The 23,508-nt window shown below is 37.9% G+C and overlaps 1 protein-coding gene across 1 annotated transcript in view; it reads left to right on the top strand.

Annotated features, from left to right (window-relative positions):
- Window positions 1–412: 412 nt before the first annotated feature.
- The window catches only part of Plppr4 (phospholipid phosphatase related 4), a 41,072-nt gene continuing 17,976 nt past the window's right edge, over window positions 413–23,508 (top strand). Inside the window, exon 1 of the mRNA XM_020187146.2 lies at window positions 413–628. Coding sequence (XP_020042735.1) covers window positions 551–628 — 78 coding nt within the window. The 5' untranslated portion in view covers window positions 413–550. The remainder of the gene's footprint in view (window positions 629–23,508) is intronic.

Genomic DNA, 23,508 nt, shown 5'->3' with positions numbered 1-23,508 from the left:
CCGGCGGGAGCAGCCAGCTCTGAGTGAGTTCCCACCAGGGCCTGCATCTCTGTGTGGAGCCCAGATTTTCATTTTGCGCAGGTGAAGGTCGTGTTCTGGCTGGGGTGGGTGCCCTGGGGTGGCTTCTGAGCCTGAAGTTAGTATTCCCAGCCTGACCCAAGAGGCTCCCCCAAAGCAGGTGCCTGTGCTCCCCGGCCTCACTGCTGCAGAGAGCAGGAGCGCGCCCCCCTTTCCCGGTTCTTGACGTCAAGCTCAGGCACAGGACGGCGGAGAGCGAGGGAGGGTGACAGGGAGGAGAGGCCATTCCAGCAACAGCTGGGAGCAGGGAAAGCCAGAGCCGCCAGGAAGAACGGGGACCTGCGGCTTGGGGACCGCCGGGCTGCTGCAAAGAGGGGCGGGGAGGAGAGCAGGCGGGGCGCGGCGTGCGGCGCTGTCCCCAGCCGGGAATGTGACATCAGCGGGCGGCGGGAGGACGCGGCTCGCAGGCTGCGCTGCGCTGCGCACACCTCGCCCGGGGACGACGCGGAGCCGGGCTGGCGTGGTGGCCGGGATGTCGGCGAAGGAGAGGCCAAAGGGCAAAGTGATCAAGGACAGCGTCACCCTCCTGCCCTGTTTTTATTTCGTCGAGGTGAGTTGGCTCAGCGCCCTGGCATAATGCAGATCTTCCGGGCAGCCCCGAAGCGGATTCGGGTCCTGGACAGTGCTGGAGGCCAGGAGACCGCGCCAGGGAGCGCGTCGCTGTCCCCAAATGCCCTACCCTCTCCCTTCACCCTCCCCTCTCCAGGTTTCCCAGGAGCTCTCCACCCCACCCCCTCCCCAAATGGGCCTGTGGATTCCTGCCAGGCCCTGGTGGCTACCGCTAGAGGTGTCCCTGCTGGGTGGCCTGCTGGGAAAGGTACCTGTGTGAGTGTGACTCTAGTTCCCTGGCCCTGTCACGTCAGTGTGCACAGCGTCCATCCGTGCCCCACAGGGACCAGGATGCTCACATTTCCGAATTCGTGTCTTCCATCAGCTGTGTATCTAGAACTCTGTGCGCTTTGGGTGAGAATTCAAGTGCACAGAGCTATGCCTCTGACTATGAGTGAGGATGCAGATGTGTATATAGCTTTAGGCTTAATTCCCCCCACCCCAACAAACCCTTCTCCTACTGTTACCAAGGTGCTCTCATCTGCTTCTAAAACGGAGTCATTTCTAGGCATCAGTGTGCTGGCTTTTTTCTGTGTGTGTGTGTGTCTGTGTGTGTGTTACATAGACGCATTATATAAACATATATATGTGTGTTTTAAATATATATTATATATAAATATACATATGTTTTAAATACACATCATCTAATTTTACATGACTTGTATCTGCCCATTTGTTCTGTGCAATGAACATGCATATGTATTCATAATGAACCTCCAACTTACCCAATGCAGTATTTATGGGAGGATTATCATTTTATGGGAGGGTTATCAAGATTGACAGGTGCAGGATTCTAGTGCCCTGTGGTCCATTGCATTAGGAAGACATTTTTAAGCGACAGACTTATTAATCATAGGTAGACATAGGATATATAGCATAGGTTTCCAGAAATCAGATGGTTTTAAGCATGAAACTATGCTCTATGTCACTACAGCCTGGGTTGTATGGAGAAGTGAGACTGTTGCTAAATTTATAAATATCCCTCCTTGGCTGTCTTTTCAGCCAAATATGGAGGTTTTCACTCTCAAGTATAGATGGTAGATTCTGTATTTGATGACCGTGGTGAGGCTTATCTGGGTTGAGGAAGTGTCACTTTCTTGAAACTTGGGGGAAGGGACATTGTCAGACTGTCCTTATAGATAATAGTATATTTGTAAATTTCTTTTATGTGTCATAGATTTTTTTTAATGATCTTGGTTCTGAGAAAGATGTGTGACTTGCATAAGTCTCAGAGAAATGCTTGGTAATCCCTTCCTCCATGACCTATAGAAAAGAAGAAAAATTATTTTCCTGTTTATTTAAAATCATTGCTCCATTTATTCTCCTTCCTCTTTTCACAAAGGCTTTTAAAGCCATGGATAAGGTAATTTTTGAAGCCATGGATAAGGTTTATAAAAAAATAAGAAAGTGATTTCTCAAGAAAATGTGGGTGGTGGCAGATTCCGTGGCATCAAGGATAAAGGAGTAGAAAGACAAGATACCTGCCTTCAAGTTCAATTGTCAGCCCACTTGTCATGTTGCTAATTCACTGTGGTTTTGAACTAGAGCACTTTCAATCGTATTTGGATCTATTACATTTGTCTAGGAGAAATCAATGAATTGTTGGGCTCCATGTCTAGGAAGGCACACACTTGAGGTCAGCTAGAAGCTGACTACATACAGCACTGGAGCTGTATGGCTTCCAGGAAAATACCTTCATGACTAAGAATACAATCCTCAGAATCAAACTCATTCCCTTAAAGAATCTAAGTTTGTATTTTGAGGTGCCTTTTAGCAGGAATACATGTCCTAGTTAACCCAGGGTTTTAAAAGTAGGTGTGCATCATAGTGCATATGAATTATATCTCGAGAAATAAACACTTCACAAATATTACGTGCTTTCCATGACTGGAAATAACCCAAGTTCATTACTTTCACTTTAACCCATTCAGATACCATTCTCTGAATTCCTAATTAGGGCAAGTAACTAAACAATTGCTTGAAGACACTTCACAGAGTTTGAGCATTTATGACACTGTATCTTGGGGCTAATGGACTTCTAAGAAAGAGCTACAAAGTCAGATTACAAATTATCTCCCTAAAACTTTAGTGTATGATGAGCCACTTCAGAGCCTCCAGAATATGGGGGAAAATATTTGAGCAGCAGTCACTTAAGGGTTGACAGAAAGCATCACCAGATCCTTTGAAATGACTCATTTTGAAGCTGATAGGAATGAGCTTCATATCTCCCTTGGAGGATGAATAAACAGAGCTTGAATTAACACGTCAATAAGAAGTGCTAGAATAGTGACACTTTGCTTCACAGCATACTTTCCCAAGATCTTAGGACCAAGATAGAAAGAAAAGCATGAATAAACCTGCTTCCATCACATATCAGCCCAAAGTATACATTTCACGTTTCCTCTGTTACTTTGACTCAAAGGGCCAGATCTTGAGGTAAAAACAAAGTATCTGGGTCACATGACACCGTGGACTACTTTAGCTGCCGTTCTTCAAGCTATTCAGGCTGTTTTAAATTGCTATTCATAATAGGTATGAGATACAAAGAAACTTAATTGGGAAACTTTCACTGGACTAGAGAGCACTAGAATCAAGTAGATTTTACATTTTAAAGCAGGAAAGTGGCAGTGTGCTCTGGGGACAACTTGGGCCTTGTAGAAAGATTGACCTAGTTCAAATGTCACCTGGCCATTTTACTTCTCTCTTCCTCAGTCCTTCATATAAAATAGAAATCATATCATCTAATCGTGACTGCATATATCCATTTATAATCGAGATGATTATAACCTTCTCTTCGAATATAGCAAATCCTATGAGAGCGTTGTGTCTGAGTTGAGGTAGACACACAGTGTATTACTTGCTTTTCTCCCTTACAATGGCCCTTGACCTGAAATGGGTTGTTTTGGTTCTAGGCTGGACCTATGGAATCAGTTCTGACAAGGTCTAGCTTTGGAGCTCCCATTGCTCAGCAGAAGCTCCCTCCTCCTTGGTTTCCAGAGGTGGTCTGTGTTCTCCAGTTTTCATGAAACGTGTCTGTAATCTGGACATGAATGGGAGTGCTATTTAGTTTTTGTACAGTAACAATGGCAAGCATTTATGAGGCACCTTTCTGTGTACCATTCTGCTCAATCTTCAAAGACTCACTTTAAAAAAGAGGCCATTATTGTCCAGGGTTTGAAGAACAAACAGAAAATCCTGGGAATGACACACCTCGCTAATGTTTACAGCTTGAGTTGGAGACAGAGTTGGTGCTAAGAACTCATGATCTTCACCACGGTAATAACTGTGGCTCTCAGTTTGTTGAAAGAATATTCATATAGGCAAAGTTGCTTCCTCTTTTTTCTCACTGATGATAAAATCAGGAGGCTGAGTTAGGAGGATCACTTGAGCCCAAGTGGTCAAGACCAGCCTGGGCAACAAAATGAGATGCTGTCTCAAAAGTAAAACTAACCAGACAACAACAACAGTAAATCCCAGGAAGATGTAGTAAGCAAAGAGCACTGACAAAGGTGATACAGTTTTGCTAAACAAAGTCCAGCTCCCTCAGCTCAGTTTGCCCTCCACTGGGTGCCTCTGAGTGCAAAGATTTGGTGGACAGTGTGCACCCATGCTGGTTCAATAGTTAGTAGCTAGTGCCCCCTCAACAAGTACCCATAGCTAGAGAAGAAGTAGGGATGCTGGCACACCCTTTGAAGAGTGTCAGGGCATCTTTAATTACATCGCTGTAGGCTTCTGGCCATGGTATTCAGAATCAAGTAACCCTATCGTGGTTCACCACCAAATGACTGTAAGCAAAACACAAAGTTAATGAATGGGTAGAATGATTCTTTTTTTTCTTGTATCTTTGGTTTGGCTGCTATTTGTCTACTGACAAAGGGGCTTATGATTGCTGGTGATATTATATGATAGTTTGAAAAACACATGATGGGTTCCAGTACAGGACCTCATTTAGGAGTAAGTTGGATAATTCAGTGTTGCAGTGTTCCTGGGAAAAGCATAGGCAGGTTGTGAACAGAACTCCCAAGCAAGAATGTCCAAGTCCTTGTTAGGTTGAACAGAAAAGCAGGTCAAAAAGGAATGTGTCATTGAAGAGAGGGTTTGTCTTCCCTTTAATTTCAAAGCAATGATTGTATCACTTTCATGGCAATCACAGCCAGCAGCACACCTAGAAGTCGTAAAAGGTCTTTCAAGCTTAATAGCCTGATAACATATGTGGAAGGTGGGTTGTCTGACTGCTAGTGGATTTCCTTCATGCTAAGCACAAGGGTTCCCTTGTGCTCAGACTAATCATTCTATTCTCACTTGTCCCCCTTTTCAAAGATATAATTCAGGATGTAATGTAAACCCATAGTAAATTACCTCTTAAGCCGAAAAGATATACATTCTTAATATAAAATAAACGGAAAATAGATTCTTTTTTATTTAGACATTCTGCTTCATGGCATACCTTTTAATTAGTAATGTGATATTTACTTTATGGAGATGGATATATGTAGATATTTTTACAGGCCTGTAGATACAAATAGGACTTTGAATTCTCATGTCTTCAAGTACATACACGCATGCACAGACACATGTACCTAACTGTGCGCAGGCATGCATAGACGTGACGAAGTGAGGAAAAGTATCTCTCTCCACTTAGCATAAATAGCCAGAATATTTTAACTTCAAAAACAAAGAACTAAAACTAATTCCATTCAGAAATATTTTTTTTTTGAGGCAGGATCTTGCTGTGTAGCCCAGGTTGGCTTTCAACTTCAGATCTTCCCAAATTCTAGGACTGCAGGTGTGTGCTACTATGCCTGGGGACTTTATTTCTTAACTGTAGCAAATATTGATTCACAAAATTTCTGTTCCATCTCACATTCTATATGAAAATTATATAACACATTTGATCTTGCAGGGAAATATAGTTAATTTTCTTTCGTTTACACTGTAGTGGCTAGGCATGGTATCATATGCTTATAATCAAATCCTAGCTACTCATGAAACCAAGATCTGGAGGATCACAATTTGAGGCCAACCTGGGCAAAAATTTCATGAGACTCCCCATCTCAACCAATGACTGGGCATGGTATTGCGTGCCTGTCATCCCAAGTATGTTGGAGAAGCACAAATAGGCAGATCGAGGTCTAGGCTGACCCTAGGCATAAAGCAAGACCTCATTTCAAAAATGACCAATGCAAAAAGGGCCGGTGGAGTGGCTCAAGTGGTAAAGGACCTGCCTAGCAAGCACAAGCCCAATACCCAATACCACCCCACCACAAACTTTGGCATCAGTATCAAATACAACATCACATTTCTGCATTGCATGTACCAAAATAGTACCTGTAGCTTTTTCTTTTAGATTGTATAGAGATAGTCTGCTCGAAAAATCCTCCAACCCCTGCCAAGTAAGATGAGCTGGCAAGATTTTCCTCCTCTATTGGAGTCACAGTGCACAAAATCTGATGCAAAAGAAAAAGTAAAAAGAGAAGAAAATAGAGTCTTAAGTTTTAGAATGGAGTTAAATGAGGACATTTCTGCAAATATCGAACACAGAACCTCCTATTACAGAATTCTATTCTATTCCTACACACCATCTCTCCCTTATTTATGGCCATGACCAAGTCACTTAAAATGTTCTCTGTCCTACTTTTTTCTAACAAGAAAAAAAAAAAACAGTTGACTTCTGCCAACTTCAAAGGTATTTTAATAATGATAATATCCATAGTAATAATAAAGAATAATCTATTTCAACTCTCCTATATGTGATAGACCCCTATGGATAGTCCTGAGAGCTACCAAGCCAAGAAACTTCTCTTTTTTTTGGTGTTTTGAGACAGCCTTGCTTTATAATCCAGGCTGACCTCAAAATTTGAATCCTCCTGCCTCAGTCTCTCTCAAGTGCTAGAATTACGAAGATACACCTCTACACCAAGTCTCCAGGAAGATATCATTATCTTTACTTTTTAAATCAGAAAACTGTAGCAGAGGCACATTGTAATTAATGTGTTTGAGTATTTGTCTCTTTCTTGCATTCTGATTCCACACACTGCATCTCATTGTTTCCGATGACAATACTGAATTTAGTGCTGAGATGGAATGGAGAGACCCACCTCTGTGGGGCTCTGTCAGAGGCGAGACAGAAAGTTTTTCTTGACATTCAGCTATTGAGTTCAGCCTTATCAATGATATTCCTACTTAATGGTAACTGACTGACTTCTGGCATGGATGTTTTGATGTCATGATGGCTGTCCACTTAGAAAGAAGCTTCCTTTTGGACAGCATAAGTGTCTCCCTAGGGAGGTTAATGGGTGAGGTGGGAGCGAAGACTTGTTTCTCAAATAAAGCTTAACAGAGTAGAATCTATAGGCCTGTGAGAATGATAGCACGTGAAGGAAGGACCCTCTGTGAAATAATAGAAACAGAGAGAGGTTGGGCCAAGCAGGGTTAGGACGGTAAGCGTGAGAAAATTGAAAGTAGAAGGGAGGTATATGTGAGAGCCAATGTGAGTGAACCATGGAGACCTGTTTAGACACTCAGGTTGTCCAGCTAATTTGTTAAATAAAAGGCATTTGAGGGACAGTTGTTGCTGTTTGTTCTGCGAACATGTTACAAATGATACAAGCAAACATTTCTTTTCAACATTAGTGTATATACAGCATAGGCTATTTCCCAAGTAAACCCTCAAGTGAGAAAGTGTGTTATTACAGAATTAAAAGTTCTTAGTTTAGAATTAGGTTTAATAACATGATATAATCCAAGAACATCTGGTCTGATTTTTCTATCACATGTAAGAAAATTATTGCTTGAAAAGTTTGAGTTACCTAATGATACACTGTAGTTAATGTCAGATCAGGAATAGGACTGAGGTTTCCTGACTCCTGTTCCAGTGGTCTTTCCTAATTATTACTTCTTCTAGAATTCCTTATACTAGAAAATTTCCCTCTGGATTATAACATTTAAAATGGAGGTCATTGTAATTCTACATGTGAGGGAATGTTGCTTCCTGTTTGTGATAACTTTTAAATTCACTTTATGACATCACATTAATTAAACAAAAAATCAAAGCAATTCTGAATAAGTCTTCTACTTTTGGGAAATTGTTAGCCTCTTTCAAAAGTGTGGTTACAGCTGAAAATAAGAATATTAAAGCTTGTATTTTCCTAGCTGCTCACCTACACTTTCACAATTACTTCCCTTGACAGGAAGTCCCTGGGTGATAGGAAAGGGAAAGGGAAATGCTGAAGGGGGAATAAGAATACAGTTTGTTTACATCAAGAGTTACAAAATAACTTTGAATTGTCCATTACACTTAGCTTTTCACATATATCATCTCATTTAGTCATTTAAACACAAGTGAAAAATGGATATATTTCTGATTAGGTAACTTTTACTAATTAGGTAACTGACACAGAGAAGTTCCAAAACCCTGCTGAAAACCCAACTAGTGGTATTGTCCTTTCTTGTCACAAGAAAAACAAAGTTTGATTTAAACAGCCAGATGTATCACGAGTAGCTCGGCTTTCTATGGTTTCTTCCAGACGTGGTTAGCTGAGAATTGTACTTCCAGACCATTCTACAGAATGGAATCATTTCCCACGGTCAGGTGGATTTTGAAATGTGGATGCCAAGGATGGAAATACTAATTTTGGCATAATTAATGTTGAGGTATTTTTCCTGTTAATAATTAGACTCTAAACCAATTGCCATATTGGTTCATTACTGCTTGTTTGTTTAATCAGAAAATAATGTCAGTCAACATAGAGGAAGATAATTGCTTTCTTACTTACAGGATGGCACCTGTCTATTCTGAAGCTGATAGGCTCCTTAGCTCTAAGTAAAAGAGAAAGGGGAAAACAGGTAGTTAAAATCAGTGTAATTTGTGGAAAAGATAAAGAAGAAGTCAATATATTTCACAGAATATTGTTGGAAGGACTGGATACAGGTTCAAGTGGTACAGCACCTGCCCAACAAATGTGAGGCCCTGAGTTCAAACCTCAGTACCAAAAAAAACCCAAAAAGAATGTTGTTGAAAATGGGAAGAACGGAAATGCATTACTCACAATGAAATGCTTCACCAAAAGCTTTTACTATGACATTTTTACACCAAGTCCAAAAGAAGATAACTTCATATTAAGTGTTCTCCAATAAGGAGTGATAAAATGAAATGTCAGAGAATAACATGTTTTATAATTTCATAACAGTTCATTCATTGATGGCTTATGATGTATCTTTTGATAAATGTATAATGGTGACAATGTGGAGCCATTCCTGCATGCTTTCTCATCTACAGTAGAATTTCGTTAAGTTTTCACTGAATGGATAGAATAAAATGGATAATGATATAAACATAATGTTTTCTTTTGCTTTCATTTTTTGTGCTGGGATCAAACCCAGGGCTTCATGTATACTACTTCTGAGCTACACCCCCAGGTTATAATTTCCTTTAACAGTGTGGAACACTTTTATTTATAAAATAAGTGACTATGACTGCCCCATTGAAGACATTGTTCTGCCTTCAGAATAGTTGAACAATGGTCATAAATCAGTGACCATGATCTATACAAATCCTCATTTTTAAATTACACTTCTGCTCATTTTATCATCTCAGGCATACCTACAGATTGTTTGAGATTTAAGATTTCAGAGAAAACATTTGTGGTTTTATTCTTCATACAAAGTTATTTTAGTTGCATAAGGCACACAAGCCAACAGACAGTGTTTTGAGACTGCAATAGAACAATTAGATGTGCGCTTTTTTACTTTAAAAAGGATACATTATATATTTTTGAACTTGGACTATTTATTAATTTTGTGGCTTTTGGCAACTTGCGCACTTCCTCCAGGCTTTATTTTCATTTGAAAATGTGAAAATATTGTCGAGTTAGAGTTTTTTTATAACATTTTAATTATAAACAAGCTATATAATGTGTGTAAGAACTTCCAAAGCAAAGTCAGTGCCTCCTAAATGACCTTCCCTTCTCCAATTCACTGAAACCCATTGTCCACTTTGTCAAAAGTAAGCTTTCTCTGGAAGGAGACTTGGTTTCCTATTTTACACAGTGTGCATGAGATGATACAGCAATTTGTTACAATGAACAGATACATTAACAAGTCCTTGCTGGACTGCCTGCTCATTTTTTATTGATAGAGATACATACGCTCACAAAATGATAGTGCTTGCCTTAAGTACAATTATTTGACCTAGTGTTAGGAGCGAATTAACATTTACTGAGCACCTTCTGTATGCTAGTATACCACACTCCTCCGGGTTCTTGCTCCAAGCGTGTTGGTTCTCGTACTTCCAGAGTTCTGTGGCACCATATAAACTTGTGAGCTGTGAGATCTGCCAGTGCCAAATAAATATCTCCTCATGTCTTGATTTAGTCATCTGTGAAATAAGCAATATTATTTTTTTCCAAAAAGTGAAGAATGAATCAAAACACAGTCGAAGTCATTGAAAATAAATGGTCTCATTTAGGGAATGATCCACACTCATTTAGTTAGATCCACACTCAAGAATTAACAAGTCCTTTACACCTTGGCTGACAATCTGGAAATACTTATAATGACTGAGAGTTGACTGATTAAAACATATAGAATGTTCAATGTGAAGATTCTGGCATAAATACTGAGTCTTGTTCCTCATGGGAAAACTTTATTTAAAAGATGGGTAGCAATCTGTATGTACCATAGAGAGATGAACCTTTGAAAATTTTTCCATACAAAGACCTCCTTTGGATTCTAGCTCCCAGCTGGATTTTGCTTATATGAAGAAAAATCATCTAATAATGGCAAATAATCCAATATTTAAGTCTCTGATTACGTGTTTCATAGATAATATTGATCCTGCTAATGTTTTAGATGGTTGGACGAGAGGCATGACATTACTCAGTTTTTAACTCCCACCTCTACAGTAATGCAGATACGAATCTCTCAATAAATTTATGATGCACTAATCAAAAAAATTTAGCAGCATAACTAATGGAATTGGTGAGGGAAAAGTGGAATGTATTGAGCTTCAGCTTTGCCCTTGGCTTTGGCTTCAGTCTTCTCTGGCTGACCCCAAAGGCTAATGGTCCTATCAGTCACATTCGGAAACAAGTGAAGATATTGCTGAGACTTCGGTGCACAGATGTTTGCTCCAACGTGATTTAGAAGGGCTAAGTGTAGTGCCTCCTAGAAGATGCCTGCTCTATGGAGCTATAAAAAAAATCCTTACACATTTCCCATTTTGAAGCTCCCAGCCCACATGACTGAACTGGCTCTGCTCCTTTTTCCACCTCCACCCCCACCCACTTTCCTATGATGGATTGCAGAGGTCAGGGAGCAGAGTAGAGGAGAGATGGGACATAGGCATCTCACAGAAAATGACCTCAAGGAGCAGAAAGGCCTTAGCGAGGCCAGTTCCACAGTGTTGTTTCTTCATTTTCTAGGCCATGTTAAACACCACAGTGATGACAGAAATTTCCAATCTAGGCAGAAGTTGCTTAGTATGACAGAGAGGCAGAAATTAAGTTTGGGATTGGGGCAAGAGCTTTTCTTTCCCCTAGAGCAGTGTGGGACCTCTTGGCTCCACACACAAGATAGTAGAGTTGTCAAAGTGTGGCATGTGAACAGAGGTAAAAATGAACTTGCTATGGATGACTATCCCTTGAAGCGGGTGGAGAGGCTGATTAGAAAATTTTATCAACCACATGTTCAGCTATCCCTCCAGTTTAAAGAGCTTCCATTCTACTAGGAATATATATATATATATATATATATGTATTATATATATGTAGAGAGAGAGAAAGAGATAAATATATATATATGGGTGTATGGGTGTGTATGTGTGTATTAAACTTATATACACACACACATATATATATACATACATACATACATATAATTTACTCTTGGTTCAAAAACCACTTATCTTCCAAAGTGTTTGTGTCGATCAAGCTACCCAGCAATAGTTAATAGTTATTCATTTAAGTATTTATTAGTAAAATATTCTTCTCTGTCTGAGGCGCTCATATCCCATACTGCATCACATTTGGTTTGTGACTTTTTGATGATTCCCACAGTGAAACACATAATTCAGTCCTACTCAATTTAACCACAGCTGTAAGGTGTTCGAAAATAAAATTGAAGTTATTAACTTTCCACATTAACAACCAAGTAAATAAGGGCTTATGTAACATTAGAATTTTTTTATTTTGAAAGAGGTATATAATGTGCATTTAAGTGTGTATCTAAGTATGTAGGAGACAAACTTGGAGAGAGAGAGAGCCATGATACTCTGCTAGTTCTCATCTCTAAAATTAGATTATAAATCACTTCTCTGAATAATTAATAGCTCAAATAAAAATCTACTGTTTGCATAGTAGTCACTCATTAAAAATTTGTTAAGTAAATTGAATACTGCACAACAGAAATATGAGCTTTCATAGTGCTTTAGTAAAATGGTTTAATGATAAATTTGATACTTGATTTTAGTAAACTGTATGGAAAATAATTAATTTGTAAGCATTGATCACCTCTAATTAAGCCTTTCTTTGTATATAACATATGTCACCACAGGTTTTAAAATCAGAATTTATGCCATAACTCAGGTATTCCATTTGTCTTTCCTTATTGCAATAACTCCTGTCTTCTTTGATATTAAGAAGTATATTGTACCCCGAAGGCACTGTATTTCCTTATTCAGGTAAACATCTATATGCTCTCTCTATATGAATGAAAGAAATAATAGTGAAAATTCTATTTAATATGAGTATATTAAGATCTTACTTTTCTCTAGAAGATATCAAAAAGTATATACACAACACCGATCAGCAGAAACTGTAGGATAACAGGTATAGTTTTTAAAGAAAGATGGTCTCCATATTTATTCTTGCTGTTTCTCAGTCTTTGGGAAGGCATAGTTTAGTAGCAAAAGTTTCCAGGGAGAGGCAATTTGTATAGTGATTATAAACATGAACTCAAGAGCCAGATTTTTTGAGTTTGTAATCCAGTTAGCAAGCTGTATAATATTGGGTGCCCTCACCTGAGAGCCTTCCCAGCTTTGGGGGCTCAATTCTCCCACTTCACACTTTTGTATCTCAATAAACTATCCTGCTTTACTTGCAAAAAAAAAAGTTGAATGACTTTAATTAAATCATTTAATTTCTGTGTGTCTCTGTTCTCTTATCCACAAAATGGCAAGAAATTATTGTCTTCATCAAAGAAATGTTGGGAAGAGTACATGAATTTGGACAGGTGAAGTCCTTTAAATGATACCTGGAAAATATTAGTAGCACTGTGTGTTACAGGCTAAGAGAAATTATAGATGGAAGAAAAGATTTAAAAGCGATTACCTTCAGCACTTGAAATACAGGTCCCTAGTCTCAGATCTCAGTCTCTCATTTGGTTTAAAGAACAAAATGCTTTCCCAACAATGCACACACTTCAGTGTGTAGTCACGTACAAAGAAAGCTGTGCACATACCTGGGCTTGAGACTGACGATTACAAAACCTACCACCCAAGCCAAAGCTAGATCGATATGCATGTAATAAAAGAGCCACTTGTCATTATTTTAGCCTCTACTCTTAAATCATTGAGTGATTATAATTTGTCTTTTTAGAGCTGAATCCTCAGGCATAAAGACATAGAAGAACAGATATTTCCCATCAGACCTAACGTATATATTAAGTCTAGTAGGTGTTCCCTATTAACCACCATTGCCACTTGAAAGACCCAATTTAAATTTCCTGTGTTAATGCTAACAAAAATCATTAGAATTCTAGAAACTCAAAGTGGGAAGCATCTTCTTGTGATGAAAGTAAATGAAGATCTTTTAACTTGGGGATTTTCTTAACATTTTCTTAGGGCTACACTTTTAACTTAGGGATTTATTTTTCTTAAACTACAAGAACTGCTTAAACATGTGGCATTTCTGTTCATTCCATCTCTAATTATATTAATTTATCCTACATCGAGGGAGCCCAGTGTGTCAGGAATAAAGAGGCGAAGAAAATAATGTCTTTGCTTTCACAGTTTTTGTTGTTGAGGAGAAGGGAGCGGTAAGTGCACAACTGACAACGTCCCATGCAGTGATGCTATGATCATGGCATTCATGGGATATCATCAGAGACAACAATTCAGGAAGGAAAGGCAGGAGAACCTTCAGAGCCTGAGCTGTGCCCATTTTCTGAGATTTTACAGTAGAAGTCACTCACTAGTGAAGATCAAATATGCATCCAAAATATAATTAAAGGCTCTTAAGATATAACCAAAAGTAATAATTTTTTAAATGACTGTGGAGAAACTTCACAAGACAGAACCTCAAGCCTGAAAATACTACATGGGTAGGAGTACGATTTGAAAGCACCTGCCACCCTTCACTCTTAGTGGCACTTGCACACAAGGCCATCTCTTGCCTTCTGTCCTCTAAGCTGGCATTCCTAGGGAAGCCTAGGACTCTGTTTTCCTGAAAAGCACTAAACCAGTGCCAGATGGCGAAAAGTGAAACAGCAGCAGGATATACCGGGTGCATGCTTCCAGGAATTCACAGACCACGATTCAATTACTGGCCTTGTCACTCAGAAGCTAGACATGCTGTTTAGCTTATCTGGGGCAGGGTCTTTATCTTTTAAAAAATACTTTGAACTTTCCAAGACCATTGTGAGAATTAAGTTGGATAATTAGAAGGAAACATCTAAATAATCAATAAATGAACTTTTCTTTTTAAGCATGAGTAGATGCTCAAAAAATTCTACTTTCAGTAAGTCAGAATAAAATGAGCTCTAGAAAGGATAGATCACATATTTGAACAAAAGAAGCAATTTTCATGTTCAGTTGATAGGGAAGAAGCGAATATAGGATGTGTTTAAGAGTAGATGAAACTTATGAGCAACAGGGTGGCCTCTTCCAATCTGTGTACATCTCTTACAAGACCCTCTTTCCACCTGGGAATTACAGCCATTGTAGCAGTGTAGAGAGGGGAAGTAGGTCGAGACTCATGAGCAAAGCAGGTTACAGCATATGTCCTGGGCTTAGACAAAGGGCAGGAATCTGCTGCTCTCACTTACTGGCTTTGTGACAATTGTACCTCCCTTCTCATCTGTAAATTGAGTACTAACAAACAGACTTTCTGAGGAAAAAACTTAATGTAGAGATCTGTTCAACTTAGCACAGTACTTAGTACTTAAGTCCTTATCACATACTACACATTGCTAAGAAATTGTTTATGTTTTTGGTTCCTTTGAAAGACATTTCCTGATTTCTTTCAATTAAATCCAGCAAACTGTTAAGGGACACCTAAAATAGTCAAAGCACCATGTAAGTAACAAAGGTCTTACTTTCAAATACCTGATCTTATGACAAGGGCTAGTAATATACAAATAACTGCAACCAAAGGCAGACTGACAGTCCTTTCAGTACAGTATTCGAGGTAAGAGTCCCCAATTCTGAATGGAGAGCAGAGAAGGTTTCGGGGAGAAAACAATTGAAGGGGGAAAAATTGAATTTTCCCTCATAAGGGAAAAAGTGAAAATGTAACACAGATCAGAGTGTCTTTTAAAAGATGTAGATATAATGGGAACACGGGCGTGTTTGTGGAAGAGTGCAGCGTAGGCATGCAGCAAAATTAAACAAGACAGGCTGATGGAGGCCATGTGATAGAAGGCTACAAATGTCATTGTGAATACTTCGCATGTCATTTTGCTATTCGCAGGGCTTTAAGAAATGTGTGGTCAGTTGTGACTTCTAGAAAATTAAACTGGACCCTTGTGAGGGATGAAATAAATGGTGGAAGAAAATGAGATAGAAAGATGTAATGCTTTTATTTAGGGCCATGACAGCATGAAAGAAATGAGAGGGGTGTTTCTTAAATCAGGACCCACATAGACATTTTTTACAGTCAGGTGACAATGGAAGAAGTCCCTCATTTCACAATAATGAATGAAGCCTGGAAAGGCTAGGTGACTTGCCCAGATCCCAGAAGGGGGTAGAATAACTGAAGAGGGAAACCGGCTTCTCCGGACTCTGATGTCAGCTTCAATTTCCCTCATTCACAATGCCTGTTTTAATTTGTATCTGCACAAGCCATTCTGTGTGTGAGAACCAGTTCAGATTTCTCAACCTGAATAATTTTTCAGATCTATTCTGACCTCTTCCCTTAAGGTGTTGGTGTGCTTTTTTAATTTTTAATTTTATTTTTGACTTAGCATGCATTGGTAATATGGGGGGTTTCACTGTGATAATTTCATACATGTGTACAGTGTACTTTGAACAAATTCAAAGTATTCTCACTATCTCCCCCTGCTCTTTCAAACAGTATTTGGTGAGTTTCATTATGCTGTCTTCACATAGAGAGGCATATATTTTTATATATATGGCCTACTTCCATCTTTTTCATCCATTGCCATCCTTTCCTTTCCCCTTCTCCCCCCCATGGATTCATCCCCAGACAGTTCCCCATATACATTCATGTTCCATTATTATCATCACCATCATTTTAGTCTAGGTTCCACAAAAACAATAACACATGAAATTTGACTTTTGACATTGGCTTATCTCACTCAACATGATGCCAGTTCCTTCCTTTTTCCTGCAAGTGACAATTTCATTTTTCTTTATGGTTGAGTAATATTCCATTATATTTATATACATATATTTACCATATATATATATACACATATATGTGTATATCACATTTTCTTTATCCATTGATAGGTTGTTGGGCACCTTGTCTGTTTCCACGGTTTGGCTATTGTGAAGAGAACTTTACTATAATCTATGTTTTTAGGTTCATTATAGCAAATATAAATATCCTATGATGAGGGTTAAGATAGTTTGATAAGCCAGAAAGCTTTATACTATGTTTTTGGTACTACTATTGTAATATTTGAAGGAAACATTACCAGTATTGGCTGCAAGGGAAAAAGTCCTTCAGAACATCATTACATACTGTGCTGTAGGAAGTAGAAAATCCCTTCGTGGGTGTGATGACTTCCTTAGTGGCCACTATCTTTGGTAAAATTGCTTTGACTTGCTAATATTTTTTCCAGTGGATTTCATTTCAATGCATTGTATTACTATGTTAAATTTCTCATTTGATACAATTTTGGGGCATTTATCAAGACTGGTTCTAAGTCTCCCATTGAAAGCAACAGAGGTCATATGGGAAGGTGACTGGGAAGTAGTGAAAAGGTCAGGTAGAGATGAATCAACTCAGGTTGCAATACACATGTGCATGGAAGCAATGCTAGGAATCTCTGCATAGCTATCCTTATCTCGACTAGCAAAAACGCTTTGTCTTTCTTATTATTGCTCATGTCTTCTCTTCAACAAAATTGGAGAAAAGGGCAGAACAGGATCTGCCTGGAAGCGAGGGTGGTGGGGAAGAGAGGGAGGGGGTGGGGGGCAGGGGGGAGAAATGACCCAAACAATGTATGCACATATGAATATATGAATAAAGAGAAAAAAATTATTACTATAAAAATGTTCTTTTGAACAATTCAAATGATTCTATTCCTTCACTTCTTGTGATATTACTCATATCAGAACCATGGTAATTTCATGTTGAAATGTTTTGTTCAACACTGTTCTTCAAAAGTGAGGGTGCTGTTGTTGAAACCATCCCTACCCCAATGACGAGCTGCAAACCTCCCCGTTGGGTTCTGTTTTTAGCTCCAGAATGGCATGTTACTCTCTTCTATACTTAAATAACCAAGAGGCATCTCAAGTTTGATATTTCCCAGAAAAAGCACCTTAGATTCTTTCTTCTCAGGCTTCTCTCAGACTTCCCCATACCAGGAAAAGAGGTTTATGACCCAATTGCTTAAATCCTGAATCCTTGAAATCAGCCTTTGTTGTTATTTCTTCTTCAGTGATCATTTGGTGAACTCCTCTCATTTCTGTCTCCATACCTATATCCAGAATCTGTGATTTTTCTATAGCTCCAGTTTTATACCCCAGTAAAAGCTGTCTCATTTCTTGCCTGGATTTTTGTATCTGTCATTGAATTATCCATAAATATTTACTGAGCTTTGAAGAACTTTCAAAATTTTTACCCTGCTTCCACTTTAGACTCACAATAGTCTATCCTCAACCCAACAGAATGATCTTTGTGAAAAATATTTCAAGCCCTATTACACCTCTGCTTCAACCGTCCAAAAAATTTCAATCTTATTTTGAATAAAACCCTAACTCCTAATATGGACTTCAATTCTCTGCAAAGGCTGATCCTAAGTTTACCTCTCTGACTTCATCTTATATTACTTCCTCAATTCTAGTATGCTTTTTACCTGAGTTTTATATGGCTAGCTCTTTCTTTTCCTTTCAACTCTCTGCTTGAATGGCACCTAAGTTAGATCTTCCTTGATCTAAAATAAGAACCCAGGTGCTGAATTACCACAGCCTTCTTCTTTAGGGAATGTGTTCCTTCTGATATTAATTTTCATGTTTTTCCTGCCCTCCCTCAACTAGAATGAATATTCATTGGAAAGGACTTTGTTTGATCACAACTTTCTTCCTGGGACCTATGACAAGACCTACTAGCAGGCTCTCAATAGATATTTGCCTTAAGAAAACAATAAGTAACTGAACAGTCAACACCATGTCTATTAAATGATGCCTTGTCACTGTGACCCAATCAGCTCAAGAGGATCTTATAGGACTTGAATTCATGCTGGCCATAAGGAAGCCATGAGTGTAACTGATTTGTGTCCCTCTAAGCTGAGAAATAAATCTTGTCCTTATTACAAACTAAAAGCAAGGATGCTACCTGACTTAGTGACACATCAGGATGGATACTGTAAAGACTTCACTAAAACAGTTACACACTACAGATTTGTGTTGTTAAAATTAGCATCAGAAAAAAATCATTATTATATAGCAAATAGGATCTTTTGAAACATCTTTGTTTGCTGTGTCCTCTCAAAAGTTATAATTTTCTTTTTAAAAAATTGTTCTATTATTTTCACTCATGGTTGCTTAGCAGATGGGAATTATAAGAATCCATCTTTTCTCTTTGAAAATCACTTTTCTAAGCTACAGGTAATTTTTCTCCTCTATATTGCTGCATAAAAGTAGCTGGGTTCTCATCTTTTTCTTAGCTACCTCATGACTGAAAAGATTCCTCATGCTTACCAATACTGGTCTTTTAATATCTCTTCCTAAATTCCATCTTAAATATATCATTTCAGTGCAATCTAAGTCTATGTCATCTTTCTTACTATGTGCATACAAATGCTACATGTATGCCTAAATTAGCACATACCATCTGCTTCTTATGCTCAAAAAGAAGCTTCTGTTAACCATTTTAAAAAATGAAAGATCCCTTTGAAGACAAGCATGTTAGAAATAAACATTTTTATTGAATTCATTCATTATACTTGGGTAAGCACAGTAAAATACAGTGATGAGCACAATATATAAAACTTATTTTCCCAATACTATAAATGTTTATTCAAATAACTTTCTTAAAAAAATTTACCGTCATAAAATTTGTCTTTCAAAAAGACAAAGAGTGAAAGATACTTTTTTAAAAAATCAGAGAAACAAACATCACAAAAGGAAGAAAATGTTTCCCATATTGAAAACAAATAAAGGTTTTGGAATATGCTTTTACAAGGAATATAAAATTTTTGAAACAGGGTCTTGCTTTTAGGCCAGGCTGGCCTCAAACTAATGATCCTTCTGCCTCTGTGTTTTGAGTGCTGGGATTACATTAGTGCAACACCACACCCAGAGGACTGCAGAAGATATTACATGTGTTAACACGGATAGAAAAATTATATAACTAGAAAAACTAGCAGCTTTGAGAAGTCTAATGGATAAAAAGGACTAAAATACATAAATATTAGTTACAGAAATTATTTTCATTCATATGTTTATGTCTATATGTGTGTACAGGCGTATATTCGTATTTGTAAGTGACCATGGAATTAGTGATTATTAGTGGCAGTATGGAAATAAATAAGACCTCTGCTTTAAGATTTTAGTCTGAGAAGCAGAATTAAGGTCAGACCTATCTTGTGGCAGACAACTGCAATAATAATTTCAAAAAAGAGAGTAAATTTTTCCTGAAAAAAGGTGCTAGGGAATCAAGAGTGATGAAACTCCTTTTATAAAGGGTTTTAAGGCCTAATGAGAAAGGTGGGAATTGACAAGTGTGCTACCGTCGATATTTTTAACAGCAGCAATACTCATAAGATTTATACTGTCACATGCAAGAGACTCCCCCATGTCTGCAGGGATTCCTTCTTAGAAGATCTGAGGATGCCTGGCTACTATTTATGCCAAATTCCTTATATACTTCATTTTTCTATACATACATACCTATGATAAACTATAAATTAGACGCAGTGAAAAATTAACAACACAAGCTAATAATAAAATACAGCCATTATAACAACGTACTATAATAAAATTCACTTAAAATTTCTGCATGGCTTCTTTCTGAGATTTTCTGCTTAATATTTTCAAAGCACAAGTAAGTGAAACTGCAGAGAGCAAAGCCACCATAACTGATGCAAACTGCTCTTTGTTCCAGGTATCATTGAGTTTTCTTTACAAAACCTCATTTCATCTTTTCAGCTGTCCTGTGGTGATGGGTGCTATCAATGAGACTATTTCATAGATAAGAAAAGTTATGGAAAACATTTCCAAGTTCATACTGGTGGTACTAAGAAAGACAGCTGGTAACGGGCTCTCTGGGTGACATGAAAACCACAAAACTCCATTGCTTTTACTATTTTATTCAAAGTGTTTTTTCCATTCTTTCTCCAGGAAAATCCAATGATGAATCCATCTCTATTAAGAAAGATTTACTTTATTTTCGGAACGGTTGTGTTGATAAGATTGTGCTCACCTTTCTGCAGGAGACATGAAATTAATTTTCTTAGGATATAGCATTTAAAAATAAGATTATCAAATATTACTTGGGTGGTTGTTGAAGATCTTAGATCTGGTTCTCATTTGTGAAATGCTGTAAAACACTGAAGAAGGCATTCAGGAAAGAGGCAAGAAAGTGGATGGTGAAATGCGGTTTCAAAGTGAAATGTTTAACCTTCAAATTAATGGAAGAAACTTTTCCAAACTTATACAAACCATGTTTATGATAATGTCTGCTTCTACTAAGTGATACACATTTTTAACTAAGGATTTGCAAATAAAAATCTTTATTAAACAGGAACATGAGCTAAACAGTAGGCCTCTTTAATGGGTGCTGGTTGTACTCCATTATCTTAACCCTCTACTCCTAGTTTTTGAAAGAAGCTTAGAATAATCATTGAAACATAAGACTGCTTATTTTTTATTTCATTTTATTTTTTATCATATTGTTGTACTGGGAATATATTGTGACATTTACAAAAGTTCTTACAATATATCATAGTTGAATTCACCCCCTCCATCATTCTCCTTTAGAGACATAAGACTTTGGAACAAGAATTCATGAGTTCATAAGGTAGTACAACCACTTTGGAAAACAATATTGAGGCTTCTTAAAAAACTACACATAGACCTGCCATTTGATCCAGCAATCCCATTCCTGGGGATATACAAGAAGGAATGCAACACAGGTTACTCCAGAGGCACCTGCACACCCATGTTTATTGCAGCACTATTCACAATAGCCAACTTATGGAAACAGCCAAGATGCCCCACCACTGACGAATGGATTAAGAAAATGTGGTATTGATACACAATGGAATTTTACTCAACCACAAAGAAGAATGAAATCTTATCATTTGCAAGTAAATGGATGGCACTGGAGAACATCATCTTAAGTGAAGTTAGTCAGGCTCAGAACACCAGAAATCGTATGTTCTCCCTCATATGCTCATTATAGACCCAAAACAAACGCAGTAGTATTATTATTTTCCCCTTAGTCACACACTAAGGGGAAAATGTGTATAGGAAGAATAAGGAAAGGGAAGAAAACCTAAAACTTGAATGTGGCTGATGTGCTCACTGTAGAAGAGTGAAAAAAAGTAATCTTAAACTGACTGAAGCCACTATGGGGAGAATGACCAGGAAGTAGTGAAGAGGTCTGGCAGAGATGAACCAGTTTGGGTTGCAATACACATGTGCATGAAAGCAATGCTAGGAATCTCTCTGTATAGCTATTGTTACCTCAAACTAGCAAAACCGCTATGTCTTTCTTATTATGTCTTATGTTTCTCTTCAACAAAATTGGAGCACAAGAAGGGCAGAACAGGTTCTGCCCCGAAGACGGGGGATGGGGGAGGTGGCCCAAACAATGTATACACATGTAAATAAATGTAAAAATGATAAAATAAAAGAAAGAAAAAAAAAGATCTACCTCTACTAATTACTACTGTTAACTGCTTATCACCTAAATAATGAAAGTAGTAATAGCACCTACCTTCTGTCACAATGAGAAATTTTAAGCGAAATGAGTTAAAATTAATGAATAAAATTAATTAAAAATTTGAAATAAACATATCTGGCTTGTAGTCAGTGTTGTATGAAGCATTTGTTAAATTGAATATATTTCTGTAGATTGAACTGTAAATAACCATCATGTACATGTACCATGAAGGATTAGTCAAGACTGAAAGTTGCTGTGTATTACAGGAGACGGGTGCTGAGGAGGAATGATCAGATATTTGGAGTAATCAAATGATCATAGATAGGAGAAACTATAAATGTCATGATGTGCTTTTTGTTCTCTGGAAACCATCCATCTGAAAAATAGAAGGATAATATCACACTGATCACCATACGTTACCATTTTTTCCAATAAACCTAAAGCACGTCTCCTTACAAAAACTCCTCTTGGGAACAGAAAGCATAACACTGTCTTACAGTTATTCTTTTGAAAAAAACTAACACCAAAATCATTAGTGGTCAAGAAGGTCAAAAATCTTTTGTTTTGTTAAGTAAACATCGTATCTTCACAAGTAACAAAGCCTTAAACAGTTCTCCAAATGTTATTGAAGTCTGCCTTTTCAGGGTCTGGAAAGTCGGACATTAAGCAAATCATTCACAATAGGTCACCTGGTTTATGTCTCACTAGATACATTATAGCTAGCCTTGCATATTACCTGGTACATTACAAGATGAAGGAACAAATTACTAAATTCACAAAATCTACAAAAAAATCCAGAAAGTACATTGTGCCTCATTTAGGGTGACCAGAAAATAGATGGTGAGTGAAATTAGAATTTCTGATAAATAATGAATAATTTTAGCATAAATATCTCCCAAATATTGCAGGGGAACTACTTAAACTAAAAGTTATTCATTGTTATCTGAAATTGTCACTTCACTGAGTAACCTGTATTTGTTAAACTAGTAACTCTAGTTATTGTAATAATTAAGGTTTCATGTTTATTCAACTAGCCATTTATTAACAGGTATTTGTTGCTAAATTAAATTATTAAATGATGAATTGCATTTCTGCCATGTGCCAGGAACAATTCTATGCACCAGGAACTCAGCAATAAATTATACTCGTGGAGTCTCATTTCATGGAACATTTCTTCCCATGAGATATTATGGAAGTTGAAAATTAGTGTAATATTAAGTTGTCAAGACATTTTCAGTTAATAGGTGCCATGAAGGAAATCAAGGATCATGACAAGGTAGAGGATGACTCAAAGGCTTACCCTAGACAGAGAGTGAAGAAAAGAGGCCTGTCATGGCAAGAGCTAGGGAAAGGACATGGAGAAAGAGGGAGCAGCAAGTGCAAAGACCATTAGCAGAAATGAGTTTGGCTGTCACAGGACAAGTGTGAAAACCAATTTGCTTTGTGATGGACAGGATGCTGAGGACTACTGGAATTGTAGTATAAGAAGAGTAAGAAACTGAAGCAAGAGCCAAGTCTTGCAGGAACTCCC

The sequence above is a fragment of the Castor canadensis genome, chromosome 12 (assembly GCF_047511655.1).
Source record: "Castor canadensis chromosome 12, mCasCan1.hap1v2, whole genome shotgun sequence".
Classification (NCBI taxonomy): Eukaryota; Metazoa; Chordata; class Mammalia; order Rodentia; family Castoridae; genus Castor; species Castor canadensis.
This window is presented reverse-complemented; position numbering and strand designations above follow the sequence as displayed.